The sequence below is a fragment of the Euleptes europaea genome, chromosome 4, assembly GCF_029931775.1.
Source record: "Euleptes europaea isolate rEulEur1 chromosome 4, rEulEur1.hap1, whole genome shotgun sequence".
In the NCBI taxonomy this organism is placed as follows: domain Eukaryota; kingdom Metazoa; phylum Chordata; class Lepidosauria; order Squamata; family Sphaerodactylidae; genus Euleptes; species Euleptes europaea.
This window is the reverse complement of record NC_079315.1, coordinates 16663777-16681498: the sequence shown is the minus strand read 5'-3', so window position 1 is coordinate 16681498 and position 17722 is coordinate 16663777. Positions and strand designations below refer to the sequence as shown.

Here is a 17722-nt window from a genome sequence, read left to right as displayed (position 1 = left end):
TTAGAAGTTGGGTAACAAAAATTAACTTGGAAATCCGCTAAAAGGAAATTGCAGTTCGCAAGGAATCCTTAGGTTGAGGGGGTGTTGAGGGGGAGTGAATGGCAGCAAATAATTTGGATGTTTCCAGGCCTGTGTGTATGTATAGTAACTGCTTTGTATGTCTGATGGAGTCTACAAAACCTGGAAAAATTAGTTTTGAATTGCCAGTTAGCTATAACAACTGTGTGTTGAAACTCTCTTCTTGTTGTTTTATCTTTGTTTTTAAAAAATGGACTTTTGTGTATACTCTCTCTTTCTCTCTTGGGTTTTTTTTTGGGGGGGGGGGTAAGTAAGAGAAATAATTGCCATTTAGTTAATTGGAGGCTATCCTGTTGGGGAATCTAGCTGCATTCTCATGCTAGGCACAGAATTTTACTGAGCAAGAGGAAAGCTGTAAGATCAGGGAAACAAATGGATTGAGCAAACAGAAATGTCAGTCTGGTTTTCGAGAGAGACCGGAGGAAAATAAGTTGGAAAAGCCTCCTGATTTCCATCTCTCTTTTCTCATGATAGAAACATATCACTGGAAAATGTCCCACACATCACAGTAGTGGGCATCGTAACGGAATAACAAGAAGAAGAATGAAGAGGACACTAATAATTTCTCATCCCAATGGCATGCAGGGATTTTTGGTCTGTGCAGTGATGGGAGAGATTCCTGCGCTTATTTTTTAATTTTATTTAGCTATATATACCCTGCTTTTCTCCCCACTGGGGCCCTAAACAGCTTACGACAATATTCTCCCCTCCTGTGTTTTACCCTCACAACAACCTTGTGAGGTAGATTAGACTGGGCCAAGGTCACCCAGTGAGTTTCCACAGCAGAGTGGAAGATCTGAAGCTGGGTCTCCAAGATCCTAGTCAAACCCTTACACCATTTGTATTGGTAAAGATAATTGAAGAAGAGTTGGTTTTTATATGCCGACTTTCTCTACCACTTAAGGAAGAATCAAACCGGCTTACAATCACCTTCCCTTCCCCTCCCCACAACAGACACCCTGTGAGGTAGGTGGGGCTGAGAGAGCTCCAAGAGAGCTGTGACTAGCCCAAGGTCACCCAGCTGGCTTCATGTGGAAGAGTGGGGAAACCAACCCAGTTCTCCAGATTAGCCTCCGCCTCTCATGTGGAGGAGTGGGGAATCAAACCCAGCTCTCCAGATCAGAGTCCACTGCTCCAAACCATCGCTCTTAACCACTGCACCACGCTGGCTCCAGTAATCTATAAAGAGAGTTTTTTTAAAAAACAACAGCAACCTGCATGTATGTCTAGCCACAAAAACTGGATATCTTTCAGCAACAGAATGAGGTCTGTTTGCTCATTAATTAGTAGTGCTAGTAGAAGTAGTAGTGGTACCTTTCATATTTTCAGAGCTCATCACATATATTAGTAATCCTTACAGAAACCTTGTAAGACCAGCCGGCATTGCTACGCACAGACTGATAATGGGGTAGACAAAACTGATGGCATTGCAAAGACAAAATTTTAATCTCAAACGTTCCAACTTGCCCTATAAGGGTGGAACGACACATAAAGCTGGGTACACAGCTGCTACAAAAAATGGCAGCTGCGTGTCAAGTATTCTCCCACCCACCCTCAACTTCCCAAGTGATATTTAGTCAAACCTGTGACGTCTTCTCACCTTACTATCAACAGCCAGTGTTATGGAGCGGAAGTCGGAGAATGATACTAATAAGTCTTACTAAATGTCGTAGGAAGAGCAAGGGGATCTTGACACAGGGTTGCTTCCTTTCAGCGGCAACCTGAAGTCTAGGACCATTTACGCATGGCTGTTTCCTCGCAGTAACCCCACGGACTGCTTCAGGGCTTTGCCTTGATTATGCATGCATTTTCCGACCATCAGAGGTCGCCTTGCTCTCCCCGTGCATTTCCGTGCATTTTGCCCGTGTTTTCTGGATTCATGTTTAGCCAGCATCCACAAAACTCAGGCAAAATGCTCGGAAATACACAGGGAGAGTGAGGCGACCTCTGACGGTCAGAAAATGCAAGGCATAAGGCAAAGCCCCGAAGTAGTCGGTGGAGTGACTAGGGTTGCCAGGTCCCTCTTCACCACCGGCGGGAGGTTTTTGGAGTGGAGCCTGAGGAAGGCAGGGTTTGGGAGGGGAGGGACTTCAACGCCATAGAGTCCAATTGCCAAAGCAGCCATTTTCTCCAGGTGAACTGATCTCTTATCGGCTGGAGATCTCTAGCTAGTACCTGGAGGCTGGCAACCCTAAGGGTTTCCGCGAGGAAACAGCCTTGCATGAACGGCCTATCACAACTTGCAGTTTTGCCATCAGCCCTTACACTTCTACACCAGTACTCCTCCAAGTAACTCTTGTTTCTGACATGGGGAGGGTGAAGAAGAAGAGGAGTATGAGTTGGTTTTTATATGCCGACTTTCTCCACCACTTAAGGCAGAATCAGACCGGCTTACAACTACCTTCCCTTCCCCCATAACAGACACCCTGTGAGGTAGGTGGGGCTTAAAGTGTGTGACTAGCCCAAGGTCACCCAGCTGGTTTCATGTGGAGGAGTGGGGAAACAAATCCCGTTCACTAGATTAGCCTCCGCCACGATTCTCCAGATCACAGTCCACCGCTCCAAACCACCACCGCTCTTAACCACTACACCACACTGGCTCACACACTATCTCCTGCAGTGACAACACGGGAGGGGCTGTGGCTCAGTGGTAGAGCATCTGCTTGGCATGCAGAAGGTCCCAGGTTCAACCCCCAGCATCTCCAGTTTAAAAGGGACGAGGCAAGTAGGTGATGTGAAAGACCTCTGCCTGAGACCCTGGAGAGCCGCTGCTGGTCTGAGCAGATAATACTGATTTTGATGGACCCAGGGTCTGATTCAGTATAAGGCAGCTTCATGTGTTCATGTGTACAGTTCATGAAACATTCTAAATATTCTCACAATTTAAAAACAATGTGAATGCAATTTCTTCACTGACTGGGGCCTTAGCGCTTGCTTTTGATTTCCACTGATGCTGACAGGGTTTGCCCGTGATCTGGACGATCCATGCGGAAGCGCCCCAGCGCCTTTGTCCCCGAAGTTAGCTAGCTAGGTGACTGTCATTTGCGGCGGTGATTGTCCAAAGCCGCTTCCAAGCGTGATGGAGCCGAGCGTCAGCTGTCTCATAATTACAGCTTTAGCGGAGAGAAATCAGCTTGTATTCTGATTAGGGGATGACGATTCTCCCCTCCTCCTTTTAAGATGAAGTGAACCCGAAGACGGGTCGGGATTCCGAGTAATAGGCTTATAATCACCGGGCTGCCTGCTCTGCCTGCAATTGCATAAATGTTACATGGGAGTCTTTTAAAGTGATTTTTATCGTGGGGGGAGGGAAGGAGGCCATTTAACATAACTATCACTCTGTGCTCTTCATGAAAAATGCATTAAGCAATTACAACCAAAAAAAGTAAGAGGTCTTAGGAAGCAACGCTCGGCTGTAGGCGATACGCCCCGGCAGCTGCGAAGATGTGTGATGTATTATTAAATACCTTGATTATTAGGAAGGGGGTGGCTCGTATTATTGGGGGGGGTCTGCTTATGGGGAGCATTTGATAATCCTCTTGATGAGAAATTTTCTATTTGTTATGGTGGCGGGACAGGTGTTTTTCCCCCCCTTTCCCTATAACTAGAGATGATATTATCCTTCCTTCTGCAGCTCAGTAGGATAATTGAGCAGGTCGCTTTCAAAGTCCTCTGTAATTATTTCTTGCCTCTTCGTCCACAAAGGGGTGTCAGCGAAGGTGTGAAGGATGCAGCCACTTATACCCCTATCAAGAGCCTTGGCTGAAGCTTTTGTTCCCTTTCTTGTGTGTGCCGTCAAGTCTCAGCCGGCTTGTGGTGACCCTGTAGGGTTTTCAAGGCGAGAGGCGGTGGTTTGCCATTGCCTGTCTCCAGTTGCATAGGCTAGGGGAACTGTGACCGGCCTGAGGTCACCCAATCAGGCTTTGTGTGGAAGAGTGGGGAATCAAACCTGGTTCTCCAGATTAGAGTCTGCCACTCTCAATCACTGTGGCACGCTGGCTGTCCCTTTCTCACTCTGGCTTTAATGAAACGCTGGGTTGGCAAGGTTGTTTCCGGAGGCTTTTCAGGGAAGAGCTGGCGGCTGAACCTTTGGAGGGCTCCCTGAAACTGCCAAAGGCCACGATAGATAGCTTTCAGCATCTTTTCCAGGGAAAGACTTTGGTAGCAGTTTCAAGGAAAGCTCTCAGCCACCCTGCCCCGGGCATTTCTCTGACAGTTTGGTTGTGTGGAACGACTCTTGGACATTGGTTGTCGTGCACAGGGCTGTCTTACTGCACCAGCCTCATGAGAGTCTGAGCCCCGTGGCACAGAGTGGTAAGCTGCAGTAAGTCTGCATTCGATCCCGATGGAAATTGGTTTCAGGTAGCCGGCTCAGGGCTGACTCAGCCTTCCATCCTTCCGAGGTCGGTAAAATGAGTACCCAGCTTGCTGGAGGTAAAGTGTAGATGACTGGGGAAGGCGATGGCAAGCCACCCCGTAAACATAGTCTGCCTAGGAAACGTCGGGATGTGATGTCACCCCATGGGTCAGTAATGACCCAGTGCTTGCACAGGGGACTACCTTTACCTTTTACTGTGAGAGTCAGTGGGAGATGCAAGGTTTTTAAGCAATGGTGGTCTCATTTATTAAGTTCTTGAGCCCAGGTTACTTTGGACCATTTCACGTCCCAACCAGGGGGATGCACAGCACTGCAGGTGTGCGCCCCAGTCTTGCTAAATGCACGACACGTGTGTGTGTTCCATGCGCACAGTTTTGTTCTTGGAGGTGTCCACATAAGCATCAAAGGACTGATCTGCACATTGCATGGACAGTTTGCATGCCTTGTGCCATTTCCTTGACCACGAGGAAATGTGCGCCACCCTTGAATAAGTACTCCTGACCAGATGGTCAGTACAGCAGGTTGCGAGTTACCCCATCTGCTCGTTATTGCCTAGCTTGGTCTCGATCGATGGCGTCATTTTAACTGCTACAGGACTGCCTCCTGAAAGATTTGATCATAGAATCCTAGAGTTGGAAGGTACCACCAGGGTCATCTAGTCCAACCCCCTGCACAATGCAGGAAATTCACAATGACCTCCCCCCCACACACACCCAGTGACCCCTACTCCATGCCCAGAAGATGGCCAAGATGCCCCCCCTCATCATCTTCCTAAGGTCATAGAATCAGCATTGCTGACAGATGGACATCTAGCCTCTTCTTAAAAACCTCCAGGGAAGGAGCACTTACACCTCCCGAGGAAGCCTGATCCACTGAGGAACCATTCTGTTAGAAAATCCTTCCTTATGTCTGGACGGAAACTCTTTTGATTTAATTTCAACCCGTTGGTTCTGGTCCGACCTTCTGGGGCAACAGAAAACAACTCGGCACCATCTGACAGTCCAGTGCAGGGATACCTAGAAATGAACAATCCACACATTTATTTAAGCAGGTTACAGAAATCATTATTTTGACAGCCTTCTGAAATTAATAAGGCAGACTGGGACAGATTTCTTCTCCAGAGCATGTTGGTTTTTTAACTAGAAAGTAATTTCTCCTTGGGATGTCTCTTCTTCCCCCAACCCCACCCCCACTCCGCCATCTGCCTTGCAGCCCCATTCCAAATGTGACTGCTGAGGTCACCTTTCTGACTCACTCTTTTGGCTCTAAGGTGTTATACCTGTGTGAAGTCGCACGACAGCTCAGCAGTGTCAGACAGCTCTTGGAGACCATGTGACCTTGATAAAGATCCCTTCTCCCATGGGTGTAAAATTTGTGAGGGAGGCTGTAGCTTATCCAGCTTGATATCTTGATAGATTTTATTAGGTACCACCTAAACTGTGATTGCATGGTGGAAACTGAGTCTGTAGGACAGCCCTCAACTTGTAAAACCATTCTTGGATTGCTCCCACGTTGCCTTGCAGGTGAGGAATTGCATGTTTGAATTTTTCCTTCCCCCAAATAAATCCCTTGACATTGAAACTAGCATGTCAGGAGAAGACTACAGTTGTTTATGTATGGGAGTTTTACCTGAGGTTCGTTGCTCGCTGGATCCACACTTTCCTGTTAGGACTCTATGCACCGGCAGTCTCCAAGCTCAAGTCCCCGCCCCTTTAAATGCTGCTTTGTAATTGGCTTACGTTGTAGAGCTTATTGTGAGAGAAATCCCCCCATTGCTTCATGAAAAAGAACAAAAAACAAAGAACAGAGCAATATGAAAGGAGGTGGGGAGAGAAATCCAGGCCTCAGTTTTAAAAAGCCTTTCTTCTGCTCAGAAAGAGCTCCGAGGAAGCAGGAAGTATTTGAATCCCTGCCTCTGGACATGCTGATTTGTGATAGGCTGTGAGCAAAACCAAGCTTGCATGTCCCGCACTTTGCCTTATGCACGGGGATTTCACCTGGCTGAGCTCGGGAGAATTGGGTTAACAGAGGAACGGGAAGTTCCGGGATTTGTGAGGGCTGGCAGCGGTAGGGTTGCCAGGTCCTTCTTCGCCACCGGCGGGAGGTTTTTGGGACGGAGCCTGAGGAGGGTGGGGTTTGGGAGGAGAGGGACTTCAATGCCATAGAGTCCAATTGCCAAAGTGGCCATTTTCTCCAGGTGAACTGATCTCTGTTGGCTGGAGATCGGTTGTAATAGCAGGAGATCTCTAGGTATTACCTGGAGGTTGGCAACCCTAGGCAGCGAAGTCATCTCCGGTGGACAGAAAACTCATGCATAACTCCAAGGAACAACCGAGACAGACAGGGAGAACATGAGTGAAAGTACCCATGCATAAACGACCCAAGATAGAACCAGGTGTGTGAGGTTTTTTTTTGGGGGGGGGTCATTAATATATTGGGAGCATTCAGCCACGCAATTTCCCTTTTTTGCAGATTTCAAGTCATGCAACCCAGGCACAGTTTTTCCATGAAATTCACTGTTGAGTGTGGACTGGGCCTGAGTTTTGTAGTAGTCACTCACAAAAAACCTGCAGAAATCTCACTCTATCATACCTTTGGGGAGGAATCTCCCAGGTCAGAGAGACCATAATAGTGGCATTTATGAGGCCTTCTCTGCCAGACGTTAGACACCTGCTCTTATAATTGCCAAATGGAGGGAGATTTCATAACTTGGTTTAGTCAGTCTCTTCTTGCCTCCCAAGACGATTTGCAATTCTGCCCTTATCAGGTAGGCCGTTTCCTCCACCTCCGTCACAATGCCAAGTTGGATTTCCTTTCGGCCAACTTCTCCCACGGATACCTTCGTCTTGCCTCTTGCGTCAGAATAGGTGCTCACCTACATTTAATCAAATGCTTCTTTGCTTCTTTGCTTGCCTTCGAGGGAGTGGGAAGAAAACCCCAAATGCCCAGCTCTCTCTGGTTTTAATTTCCCCAGCCTGCGTTTAATGACGTTTGTCGTGCTCGAATTCAACCCTTGCAAATAAGTTCACACACAAGTCACCAGCCCACAAAAAATGTTTTAACACCAGGCCACACATTGTGGTGCGTTGGCATGAAAGAGAAGAAGAAAATCTACTCTCTTTCCGATCTACCACAGTGTCTGGAAGTGATTCTTAGTGTGTCCCAGTGGGTATTTACAGGCCTCTTTTTAATTAGCCATTTCCCATCACGCTTTTAGTGGAACATTCATTTGACTGTACTTGTAACCTTTCAGTGTATCTTCTAAAGCAAACACACGCACACAGCTGGGCACATCCGCTGCACCTGTGCAGAGACCCCAGTTGCAATAAAGCTCAGGAATGTGGCACTAGGGTTGCCAACCTCCAGGTATGCAAACCAAGTAACAGCAGTATTGGCTATGAAAAATACAGAAAACTACGTATAACGTGAACAGTGTAGCTTTGTTGTCAATTTCTATGATTCTCTTGCCATGTTCTATGATTCTGTGTCCAGAGGAGGGCAACAAAGATGGTGAGGGGGTTTGGAGACCAAGCCCTATGAGGAAAGGTTGAAGAAGCTGGGTACGTTTAGCTTGAAGAGGAGAAGACTGAGAGGGGATATGATACTTGAAGGGCTTTCATATAGAGGATGGTGCTTAGTTGTTTTCTGTTGCCCCAGAAGGTCGGACCAGAACCAACGTGTTGAAATTAAATCAGAAGAGTTTCTGTCTAGACATTAGTAAGAACTTTCTAACTGTTAGAGCGGTTCCTCAGTGGAACAGGCTTCCTCGGGAGGTGGTAAGCGCTCCTTCCCTGGAGGTTTTTAAGCAGAGGCTGGATGGCCATCTGTCAGCAATGCTGATTCTATGACCTTAGGCAGTTCATGAGAGGGAGGGCATCTTGGCCATCTTCTGGGCTTGGAGTAGGGGTCACTGGGTGTGGGTGGGGGAGGTAGTTGTGAATTTCCTGCATTGTGCAGGGGGTTGGACTAGATGACCCTGGTGGTCCCTTCCAACTCTATGATTCTATAATTGAATACTGTTCAAAAGTACATTCAAATACAATCATATAATACAATGTGCAGTTCTTACACCATAACATGAACAGAACTGTTGTATTCGCAATATAAAGTAGAGAGAATTAAAGTCCATGCCCAGAACTCCTTGAGACAGAAAGGAACAGTCAATCCCAATCTCCCTGGAGCTGTGTAGCGAGGTGCAGGACTTCAAAAGTGGACAAAAGTTGGTTCAAATGAACCCATCACAGGACAGGGATCTGATATTCTCCCTGTTTCAGTAGGTTCTTCATCAGGGTTCAACACAGACTGCACAGTAGCAAGTTCACATGTTGATTGGAACACAATGTTCTCTCATCTTCAGGTACTAGCTGCAGATATCGTGCTATTACAACTGATCTCCAGCTGATAGAGATCCGTTCACCTGGAGAAAATGGCCGCTTTGGCAATTGGACTCCATGGCATTGAAGCCCCTCAGCCCCAAAAACCTCCCGCCAGTGGCGAAGAGGGACCTGGCAACCCTATGCAGTATGGAAGGGTTGCAAAACACTAGCGTTCACTGCTGCTGTAACGTGCCTCTCCTCCTCTCCCTGCGGCAGAAGTATTCGTTGCAAAGCAGAGAGGGACAGCCGTTGACATAGCAGGTGAATACTTCCTGGCCCATCGGCCCGCGGCAATCTGCCAGGGACAAAACATTGGCACAGAAAATTGGGCATGATGGGAAATGTGGTGAAATAGGGCAGAAGGACAGGTTTCTCCGGTGCAGGAAGAGTACAAAGATAGCTGGATCAGAGTTTGGCCATACAGTGAGCCAGCGTGGTGTAGTGGTTAAGAGCAGTGGCTTGGAGTGGTGGAGTCTGATCTAGAGAACCGGGTTCGGTTCCCCACTCCTCCACATGAGCAACAAAGACTAATCTGGTGAACTGGGTTTGTTTCCCCCACTCCTAAACACGAAGCCAGCTGGGTGACCTTGAGCTAGTCATAGTTCTAATAAGAGCTTTCTCAGCCCCACCTACCTCCCAGGGTGTCTGTTGTGGGGAAGGGAAGGTGATTGTAAGCTTGTTTGAGTCTCCCTTAAGTGGTTGAGAAAGTCGGCATATAAAAACCAACTCCTCTTCTTCTTTCGTCTGTCTTCAGTGATCCTTCTTTCGTCTGTCTTCAGTGATCTTCAATGATCCTTCCTTCCTGCCCTATGTTTTAATTTGCTATATAAGTATTTTGAGTGCTGCTTTTTAATTGGTTTTATGATGTGTTTTGATTATGCTCGTTTAACGGTGGCCCTGAATTGGCAGAAAGGGCAGGATATAAACTTTGTAAATAAAATAGACTTTTCTAGCCCTCCAACATTTTTACTAGCCTCCCACTTTCTGGCATACCTGCCACCCATGAAATCCCAGGCTAACCCAGCAGTTGATCTAGAGACCATTACGTAATCAGTAGCACAGCAAATACGGAAAGAGATTTCTGCCAGTAACTTCTTTTCTTATAGCTTTGAGCCTTAAAGGCATCCAGACAGGATCTGTGCTCTGCTCTAGCCTTGAATTAATATGCACCCTTTTCCAACAATCCCATTTATTTAGTGGCAGAATCCTAAACCATTTACTCACAGAGTAAGGGGGGGGAACCATAATGAACCCAAGGAACAGAACAATATATCTGCTCATAATAATGTATTTAGAGATGTCACACATGGCTTAAAGGAAATCGTTTAGAGAGCAATTATGTTTCAAAAGAGAATCATTCTTGTAAAGAATTGAAATTTAAATCAAGATTTTTTTAAGCTTGCCAAAGCTATAATTACCGCGCCTGCAGTGATTTCTGCTCTGCAGAGAAGGGTCATTTCATCACGAAATTGCCTCAACAAATCTGAATAATGTGAGCCTGAAATTTGCTTCAGCGTTTCCGTAGGAAACATTTACTTTGAAAGAAAAAAATGCTTAGGCAATTTCAGAAGGGAGAAAGGAGCTGTTCTCAGCTTACAATGGTCTGTCCATTGACCCTTGAGGTGCAGAATTGAATGCCTACACTGTGGTGTCTCACCGTGCCCCCCCCCTTAATTAAGTGGGGAGACACTTTCTCTACACATCCGAGATTTCCATGAGTTTCTTACATTTTGGCTCTTTGTGTAAGCAAAGAGCTTCCGCAGACATTGCTCTTTAACCACAAGTAAGTGTTAGGAGTCTAAATACCTAAAGAGATCCAGCATGGTGTAGTAAGTGGTTAAGGGCGGTGGTTTGGAGCAGCGGACTCTAATCTGGAGAACCGGGTTTGATTCCCCACTCCTCCACATGAGCGGCAGGGGCTAATCTGGTGAACTGGATTTGTTCCCCCCACTCCTCCACACAAAGCCAGCAGGGTGACCTTGGGCTAGTCACATTCTCTCAGCCCCACCTATTTCACAGGGGAAGATAAGGCGATTGTAAGCCGGTTTGATTCTTCCTTAAGTGGTAGAGAAAGTTGGCATATAAAAACTAACTCTTCTTGTTACAGCATGGCTGCAGATTGGCCTCAAGCCAGCATGTGTCACCCTGGTTTGAAGTTACTTTGGAACCCATGGTTTGCATTTACCATGGCTCAGCATGACATCTGCATGGAGCAAACCGTGGGTCTCCCCACCTCGTGTGGGCTGGCAGTTTTTTGTGTGCATGCATAAGAACATAAGAAAGGCCCTACTGGATCAGACCAAGGCCCATCAAGTCCAGCAGTCTGTTCACACTGTGGCCAACCAGGTGTCTCTAGGAAGCCCACAAACTAGACAACTGCAGCAGCATTGTCCTGCCTCTGTTCCACAGCACCTAACATAATGGACATGCTCCTCTGATCCTGGAAAGAATAGGTATGCATAATGACTAGTATCCATTTTTACCAGTAGCCACGCACACATGTAAATCCCTCGCTGCATTTCTTCCTTCACTCTTGAACCCCTTCCCATATTTACATACACATGCAGCCCCCCTTCACTCAAAATACACTTCTACACACAGGTAACATTCAAACAGACACAAGTCAAACGTGGACACCGAGCCACAGTTAGCACTAATCAAAATACAAGACATGTCTTGAGCATCCAAATGTACTACAGGGAAAGCTTTTGTCTGCCCAGCAGTCAGTCTAGGTACAGCGGCCTCTGGCAGGGCAACAACAGCAGCTATAATTCGTCAAGCCAGACACCATGAAAAACCACGGTTAAGTGGCTTTAACCATGGTTTGGCACGCTGTCTGAACTGAGCTGCAGTCTTAACAAGAGCTCAACATTGCGCAGACTTTCCCACCAACAGCCTGCCCATCTCTGAGTCTTGTATGCTGACAGGTTCTTTGACTTCTTAGCCATCAGGATGTTCATTAACATTCCGTATCACTTCGCACAACACAGACAAAGCAAACTTGTTTCAATCAAGCTAAGCCAAAGATCTCTCCTGCCATTACTGTGAAGGTTTAAAATGAAGCACCTGGCCTTTTCCTCGCGTTTCTCCCCCTCTGCTGTCAAGTTTTATCTGCTCCATGTGGGGAATGGCAAAAACCACCATTTCTCTTGTAAATCTACATGTTCCCCCCTTATCTCCCTGTGGCCTTTAAAGTTTTATTCAAAGCCAATTTCAACTTTGCAGAGAGATGCGTTCCACACTATATTGTTTCCTTTCTTCTTTTTACAGGAGCAACCAGGGGTTTATGCACATGAAGCTGACGAAAACCAAAGAGAAATACATTTTAGGCCAGAACAGCCCTCCTTTCGACAGCGTGCCGGAAGTGATACATTACTACACCGCGAGAAAGCTCCCGATTAAAGGAGCGGAACACTTGTCTCTCCTCTACCCTGTGGCTGTCCGGACCTTATAAATGCTCTGACCGTGCTCCTTCCTGTGGATGGGAGACCGTGGATGAGGGATTTGGCGGCAGGACTCCGGCAGTGTCCATAACGGTTTCTCGCAACGGGAACGCCAACTTCTGCCTTTCCGGTAGCCCGTTGGCAGCCGTCAGCGGAATGATGGATCGTCGTTAAGAATGGAACCCTTGCACTACTTGGCTTGTCCTGCGCGGAACTAGGACTTTATTTATGTGAGAGGCGGTAAGCTCGCATTCAGAAACAGAAGGAACTGACCGCCTCCAAGGATCCCCCACCCCTCCGTGAAAGGAAATGTTGCCAAACACTAAGAATGGCCTTCAGAACTTGCTCGTTGCTTGTCGCCAGTATCCTGTCCTTCTTGCGTGTGGTGATGGGTTGGGGGGACATACTCTTCCGCATACCCAGATGGAATCTGCAAATGGACACGGATGGGCTCTTGTGGGGTAAAAGAGGGCAAAGCGAAAATTGCCCGTCCAGCACCAGAGAACTCACCGCGCATTTATGCGCCCAGATCCAAATCTGTGTTGTTTTTGTCACGCACAGCTTAACGCAACACAGAGACCACATTTGCTTGTTCTGTTTTGTTTTGTTTTGTTTTGTTTTTTACCACAATGCTGACGTGATTTGAAGATCCTCGATAAGTAATTTTGCAATGGCGAAAAAGTGTTCAGTTATTTATGACTCTAGGGTATGTACTTTAAATAGTGGTTTAATATATACATATATATATATATTATATATATTTTTATCCCCCACCCACCCCCTTTTTTTGGTACAATAATAAAGCTTGTAAGGGTTTTCTGCGCTGATTCCTGGATTAAAGGCAGTGCGTCAGTCCTGTTGTGCACGTACAATGTGAGTGGTAGGTCTTGGGGGGGCACAGGGGGGGTCGTTAGGATGAGGGTTGATGTTTACATGGCTGGATTTTAGACCGAATGAGGCTTCTGCAAGACAGGCTCTTTCAAGTTAATACTGGCATCATTGCAAAGAGTGTTCCTGCCGAGATGTCCTACAGATTATACCCAAGGGCCTTGTCCACTCAGGGGTCCCGGCAGGGAAAGCCTGTGATGAACTGCTTCTCCCACTGAGAGGGACAGTGCACCAGGTAGCAAAACTGGGGCTGTTTTCTGACAGCCCATTCCTGAAAGGCCCCCCCGAAACCTCTTAGGAGGCAGCGTGACCCCGCCGCCAGCGTAAGTGCGTGTATAACCGTGATTACACGCACTTATGCTGGCGGCGAGGCCAGTCTCGCCGGTGGCCGAGCAGGCCACAGCGTAGAGAGGCCGCACCAGCACAGGGGGGGCGTTCCAGGGGCGGGTCAGGGAGAGGAGCCGCCGGTTAGGCGGCTTCCTATCCCAGTTTGGCCGGTTACGCCGGCGCCAGGAACAGCAATGCTGCATCTGCTTTTGAGCAGGTGCAGCCTCGCTGTTTTCAATGGGGCTTTTAGCCCCGGTTAAAAAAAAAAAAGCTGCAAAACTGCTTTTTTTTTTTTTACAGCGTGTGCGAATCGGCTTAGGAGGAGGCGCCACTGCACCTCTTCTCCGCCGACTCCTCACGCTGTCATTTCAGGAATGGGCTGTGACTTCCTTCGAAGCTCTTGAGTCAGTGGGTGTCTTCATCCGGCACAAAAATATGGCTCGTTCTTACACCTTCCCTGTCTCCAGGGCCTACCGGAATAGCTGCATCAAAAGATGTCTCGCCCTTGTAAGTTCAACTGAAGTTGGCTTCTACCTCATCTGTAAAAACGTTAGTTCCCACGCTCCCCACTCCATCTTCAGCTAGGTCTGGTGCACGTTGTTTGTGACTCCTGAACAAAGAAACCCAGTGCACGCCAAGAGTCGAAATTTAATTGTACAAGAAACGCAGGGCTGCTGCCAAAATTGGCATCCCTGAGTGGTTTGGATCATTCCTGCCTTTTAACTCAAGTCGTTGTGCCCATTTTCCAACAGTGGGAGCCAGTGAAGAAAAACACAAAAATGGGGAAGAAACCCAGCCTTAAAAAACCGAAATCTGGGTACCCAAGGTTGGGTGGTGAAGGTAAAATTATATAATAAGGGGGGATTATTTTAAGGCGCTTATATCAGGTTAAAAACATTAAAAATGATAAAACGAGGCACATTGGCAACGTATAATGCTGATAAACTTAAACCACATTTAATGCACACACAAGTAATATACAAACGTATGACCATTATAGAAAGATAACTTTATACAAGCCCAGGCATGTGTATAGGATGTATAATAAATTTCCAATTAGAAATCCTTCCAGGTAGAATACCTGTAAGTTGTTCTACGCTGGGCTGTATTGGTCTCTCATACAGAGTGTGCATGCAAGTATCAACCTGGTAAAGTTATCTATCTATATATGGCCCTAGGTTTGTATATTAATTGTGTTTGCATTATATGTGTTTTTATTTGACCAGTGATGAAGGACTGTAGGCTGAATCGTGTATGGTCAGTGTGGTTTGAGTTTATCAACCTTATGCGTTGCCATTGTGTCTTGTTTTATCATTTTTAATGTTTTTAAACCTGATATAAGCGCCTTAAAATAAAAATATTTTTCTATTATATAATTTTACCTTCTCCTCCCAACCTTCTCCATCACATCTGTGATGTGAAGCCAGGTAGGGAATTGCTCTTTGTAGTAATGCAAGGATTTGGGCTAAGCTGTACTAAATGTTATAGCTGGGAACTCAAGATACCTGTGCCTTTTTTTGGTAGTAGTTCTGTGTTTCTTGTAGAATTTAGTTCTGCCTTAACTGACCCCCTCCCCAGTAACTTGGGCTGTTTAATGATTTTTGATCTGAGCTGAGTCTGTTAACTTGCAGTTTTCACTCTTTTCAGATTTTCAGTAAGGCTGTGAAAATAACCCCTCTTGTTTTAGCTGGGCTGTCGTTCAAAACATGCCAGGCTCCCTTTTCATTTATGTGCTGGTTTTAAGAAAAAAATGTAATGGGGATAATCGTTACCCTGATGCCTGTGTAAAATAACTACTTCCTTGTAATGTTACAATGTGAAAAGAGAAGTCCTCAGATGTTCCTAGTTTATAAATAGTACCAATTTCTGTTGCCTGATTCGTTTTAACCCTGTATGGACCAGTTTTCAGTCTGGAATTAATTTCGAGATGCTGATTTACCTGTTTCAAGGACAGAAAGGAAAAAAAATAAATCTCTGTAATTCCATGTGCCGAATCAGCTGCCACTAATCAAATGGAAATGTTGAACACTAATTTCTGCATGCCAAGTGTCTCTCTGTTGTTGTTCTGTTTTTACAATACTGTGGGGTTTTCTCCCAAAATGAAGTAAGAAAAAAAAGAATGTTTTTAAAAAAATATATATATATTTGAGTTCCTTCTTCTTTACATATAAGATATGCCCATATAGAAGACTCTGAGATCCCCATTGTTTTTACTCCTGGCTGACCAGACTTGTGACTCAGGTGCTACAACTGGGATAAGCAGAGAAAGTTCACAACTCCCTTTGGCAGGAGGATCCTACAGGCGCATGGGTTTGGTTGTGCCATAGAGTCAAGCCTGTACCTCCTGCCGGCATCTCCTGCGTGACTGGGCTGATCTTCCCGAGCTCAGTAAACTGGAGATAAAATTACCCCACGTACTCTTGCGTTCTTTTTGGCAAATGTGCAAGTAAGGGTGGGTGCCCCACAGTTCTTGGAAAGATTGCTCCCTGGTCATCTATTGATTGCATTACCAAAAATATTTTTGGAAGTTGGCTTTCCTATGGTTGCATTCTGTTGGAAAAGTTGCAATGTCTTGTATGCAAAGGGACTGAGAAGAAAAAGAGTTGGTTTTTATATGCCGACTTTCTCTACCACTTAAGGAAGAATTAAACCGGCTTACAATCACCTTCCCCTCCCCACAACAGACACCCTGTGAGGTAGGTTGGTCTGAGTGAGCTGTGACAAGCCCAAGGTCTCCCAGCTGTAGGCGTGAGGAAACAAATCCAGTTCATCAGATTAGCATCTGCCACTCACATGGAGAAGTGGGTAATCAAGCCTGTGGGTAATCAAACCTGGTTCTCCAGAGCCCACCGCTCCAAACCACCACTCTTAACCACTACACCAAGCTGGCTCTCATCAGGAGTGGGCAAGTGGTCAGCTAGTTAGGGCTGTAAGGACCTTTCACCCTTTTTCACACTTCTTGACTGTCCTCAGACTGATACCCTCAGGGGACAATTTCCTCCTCCTTCTCGGAAGTCATTCTACTCTCTCTCTCCCTCCTTAGCTAGATAGACTGCTAGAGGCTCTGTGTCTCTCAGCTTACCTATTGTAAAATGTAGTTCTCTCAATAAAGAGCAACTTCATCTTTAATCAGTGAGTCTGACGCTTCTCTGCGTACTTAGCCCTCTGCCAACACATTCAACTACAACTAGATCAAGCTCTGCCTTAGCCTGAAGCACTGGGAATAACTGCTGTAGAGCACAGGAAAGCATTTTTCTGCTGGAAGTGCTTACATATCTCTGGCTGCTGTAGCTCAAGTGCCATTCATGGGTAATAGGAATCGCTTATGACTAGTGGGGAACTCCCAAACCTCAGCAGAAAATAGTTGAGCACAGCTAAAAACATAAGAGACGTCTTTGATGTCAAGAGTTGCATGTTCTAGAGATGACCCTGTCCTATTTCATAGAATCATAGAGTTGGAAGGGACCACCAGGGTCATCTAGTCCAACCCCCTGCAAAATGCAGAAATTTCACAACTACCTCCACCCCACACACACACACATCCATGCCCGGAAGATGGCCAAGATGCCCTCCCTCTCATGAACTGCCTAAGGTCATAGAATCACCATTGCTGACAGATGGCTATCTAGCCTCTGCTTAAAAACCTCCAGGGAAGGAGCACTTACCACCTCCCGAGGAAGCCTGTTCCACTGAGGAACCGCTCTGTTAGAAAATTCTTCCTAATGTATAGATGGAAACTTTTGATTTAATTTCAACCCATTGGTTCTGGTCCGACCTTCTGGGGCAACAGAAAACAACTCAGCACCATCCTCTACATGACAGCCCTTCAAGTACTTGAAGATGGTTATCATATCCCCTCTCAGTCCTCTCCTCTTCAGGCTAAACATACCCAGCTCCTTCAACCTTTCATCATAGGACTTGGTCTCCAGACCCCTCACCATCTTTGTTGCCCTCCTCTGGACACATTCCAGCTTGTCTACATCTTTCTTAAATTGTGCCCGAAACTGAACACAATACTCTAGGGGAGGTCTAACCATTTAATGTTACACAGAAGCAACCTTTATCGAGCACGGGCTTCTTAGCACCAGCAGTTTTTGTGAGCATATTGCCATTGCCAGAATTCAAACCAGTGCACAAAATTCAGGAAGAGTCTTAACCACAATAGACTATACAGCCCTCCACAAGCAAGATGCAAAGCAGAAATGCAATCAGCAAAAACACAGAAAGAAGAG

At 46.3% G+C, this 17722-nt stretch overlaps 1 protein-coding gene across 1 annotated transcript in view; it reads left to right on the top strand.

Annotated features, from left to right (window-relative positions):
* SHB (SH2 domain containing adaptor protein B) overlaps positions 1 to 12356 on the top strand; it is a 178268-nt gene extending 165912 nt beyond the window's left edge. Inside the window, exon 6 of the mRNA XM_056849183.1 lies at positions 12103 to 12356. Within this exon, the coding sequence (XP_056705161.1) occupies positions 12103 to 12286 (184 nt within the window). The 3' untranslated portion in view covers positions 12287 to 12356. The remainder of the gene's footprint in view (positions 1 to 12102) is intronic.
* Positions 12357 to 17722: the final 5366 nt, after the last annotated feature.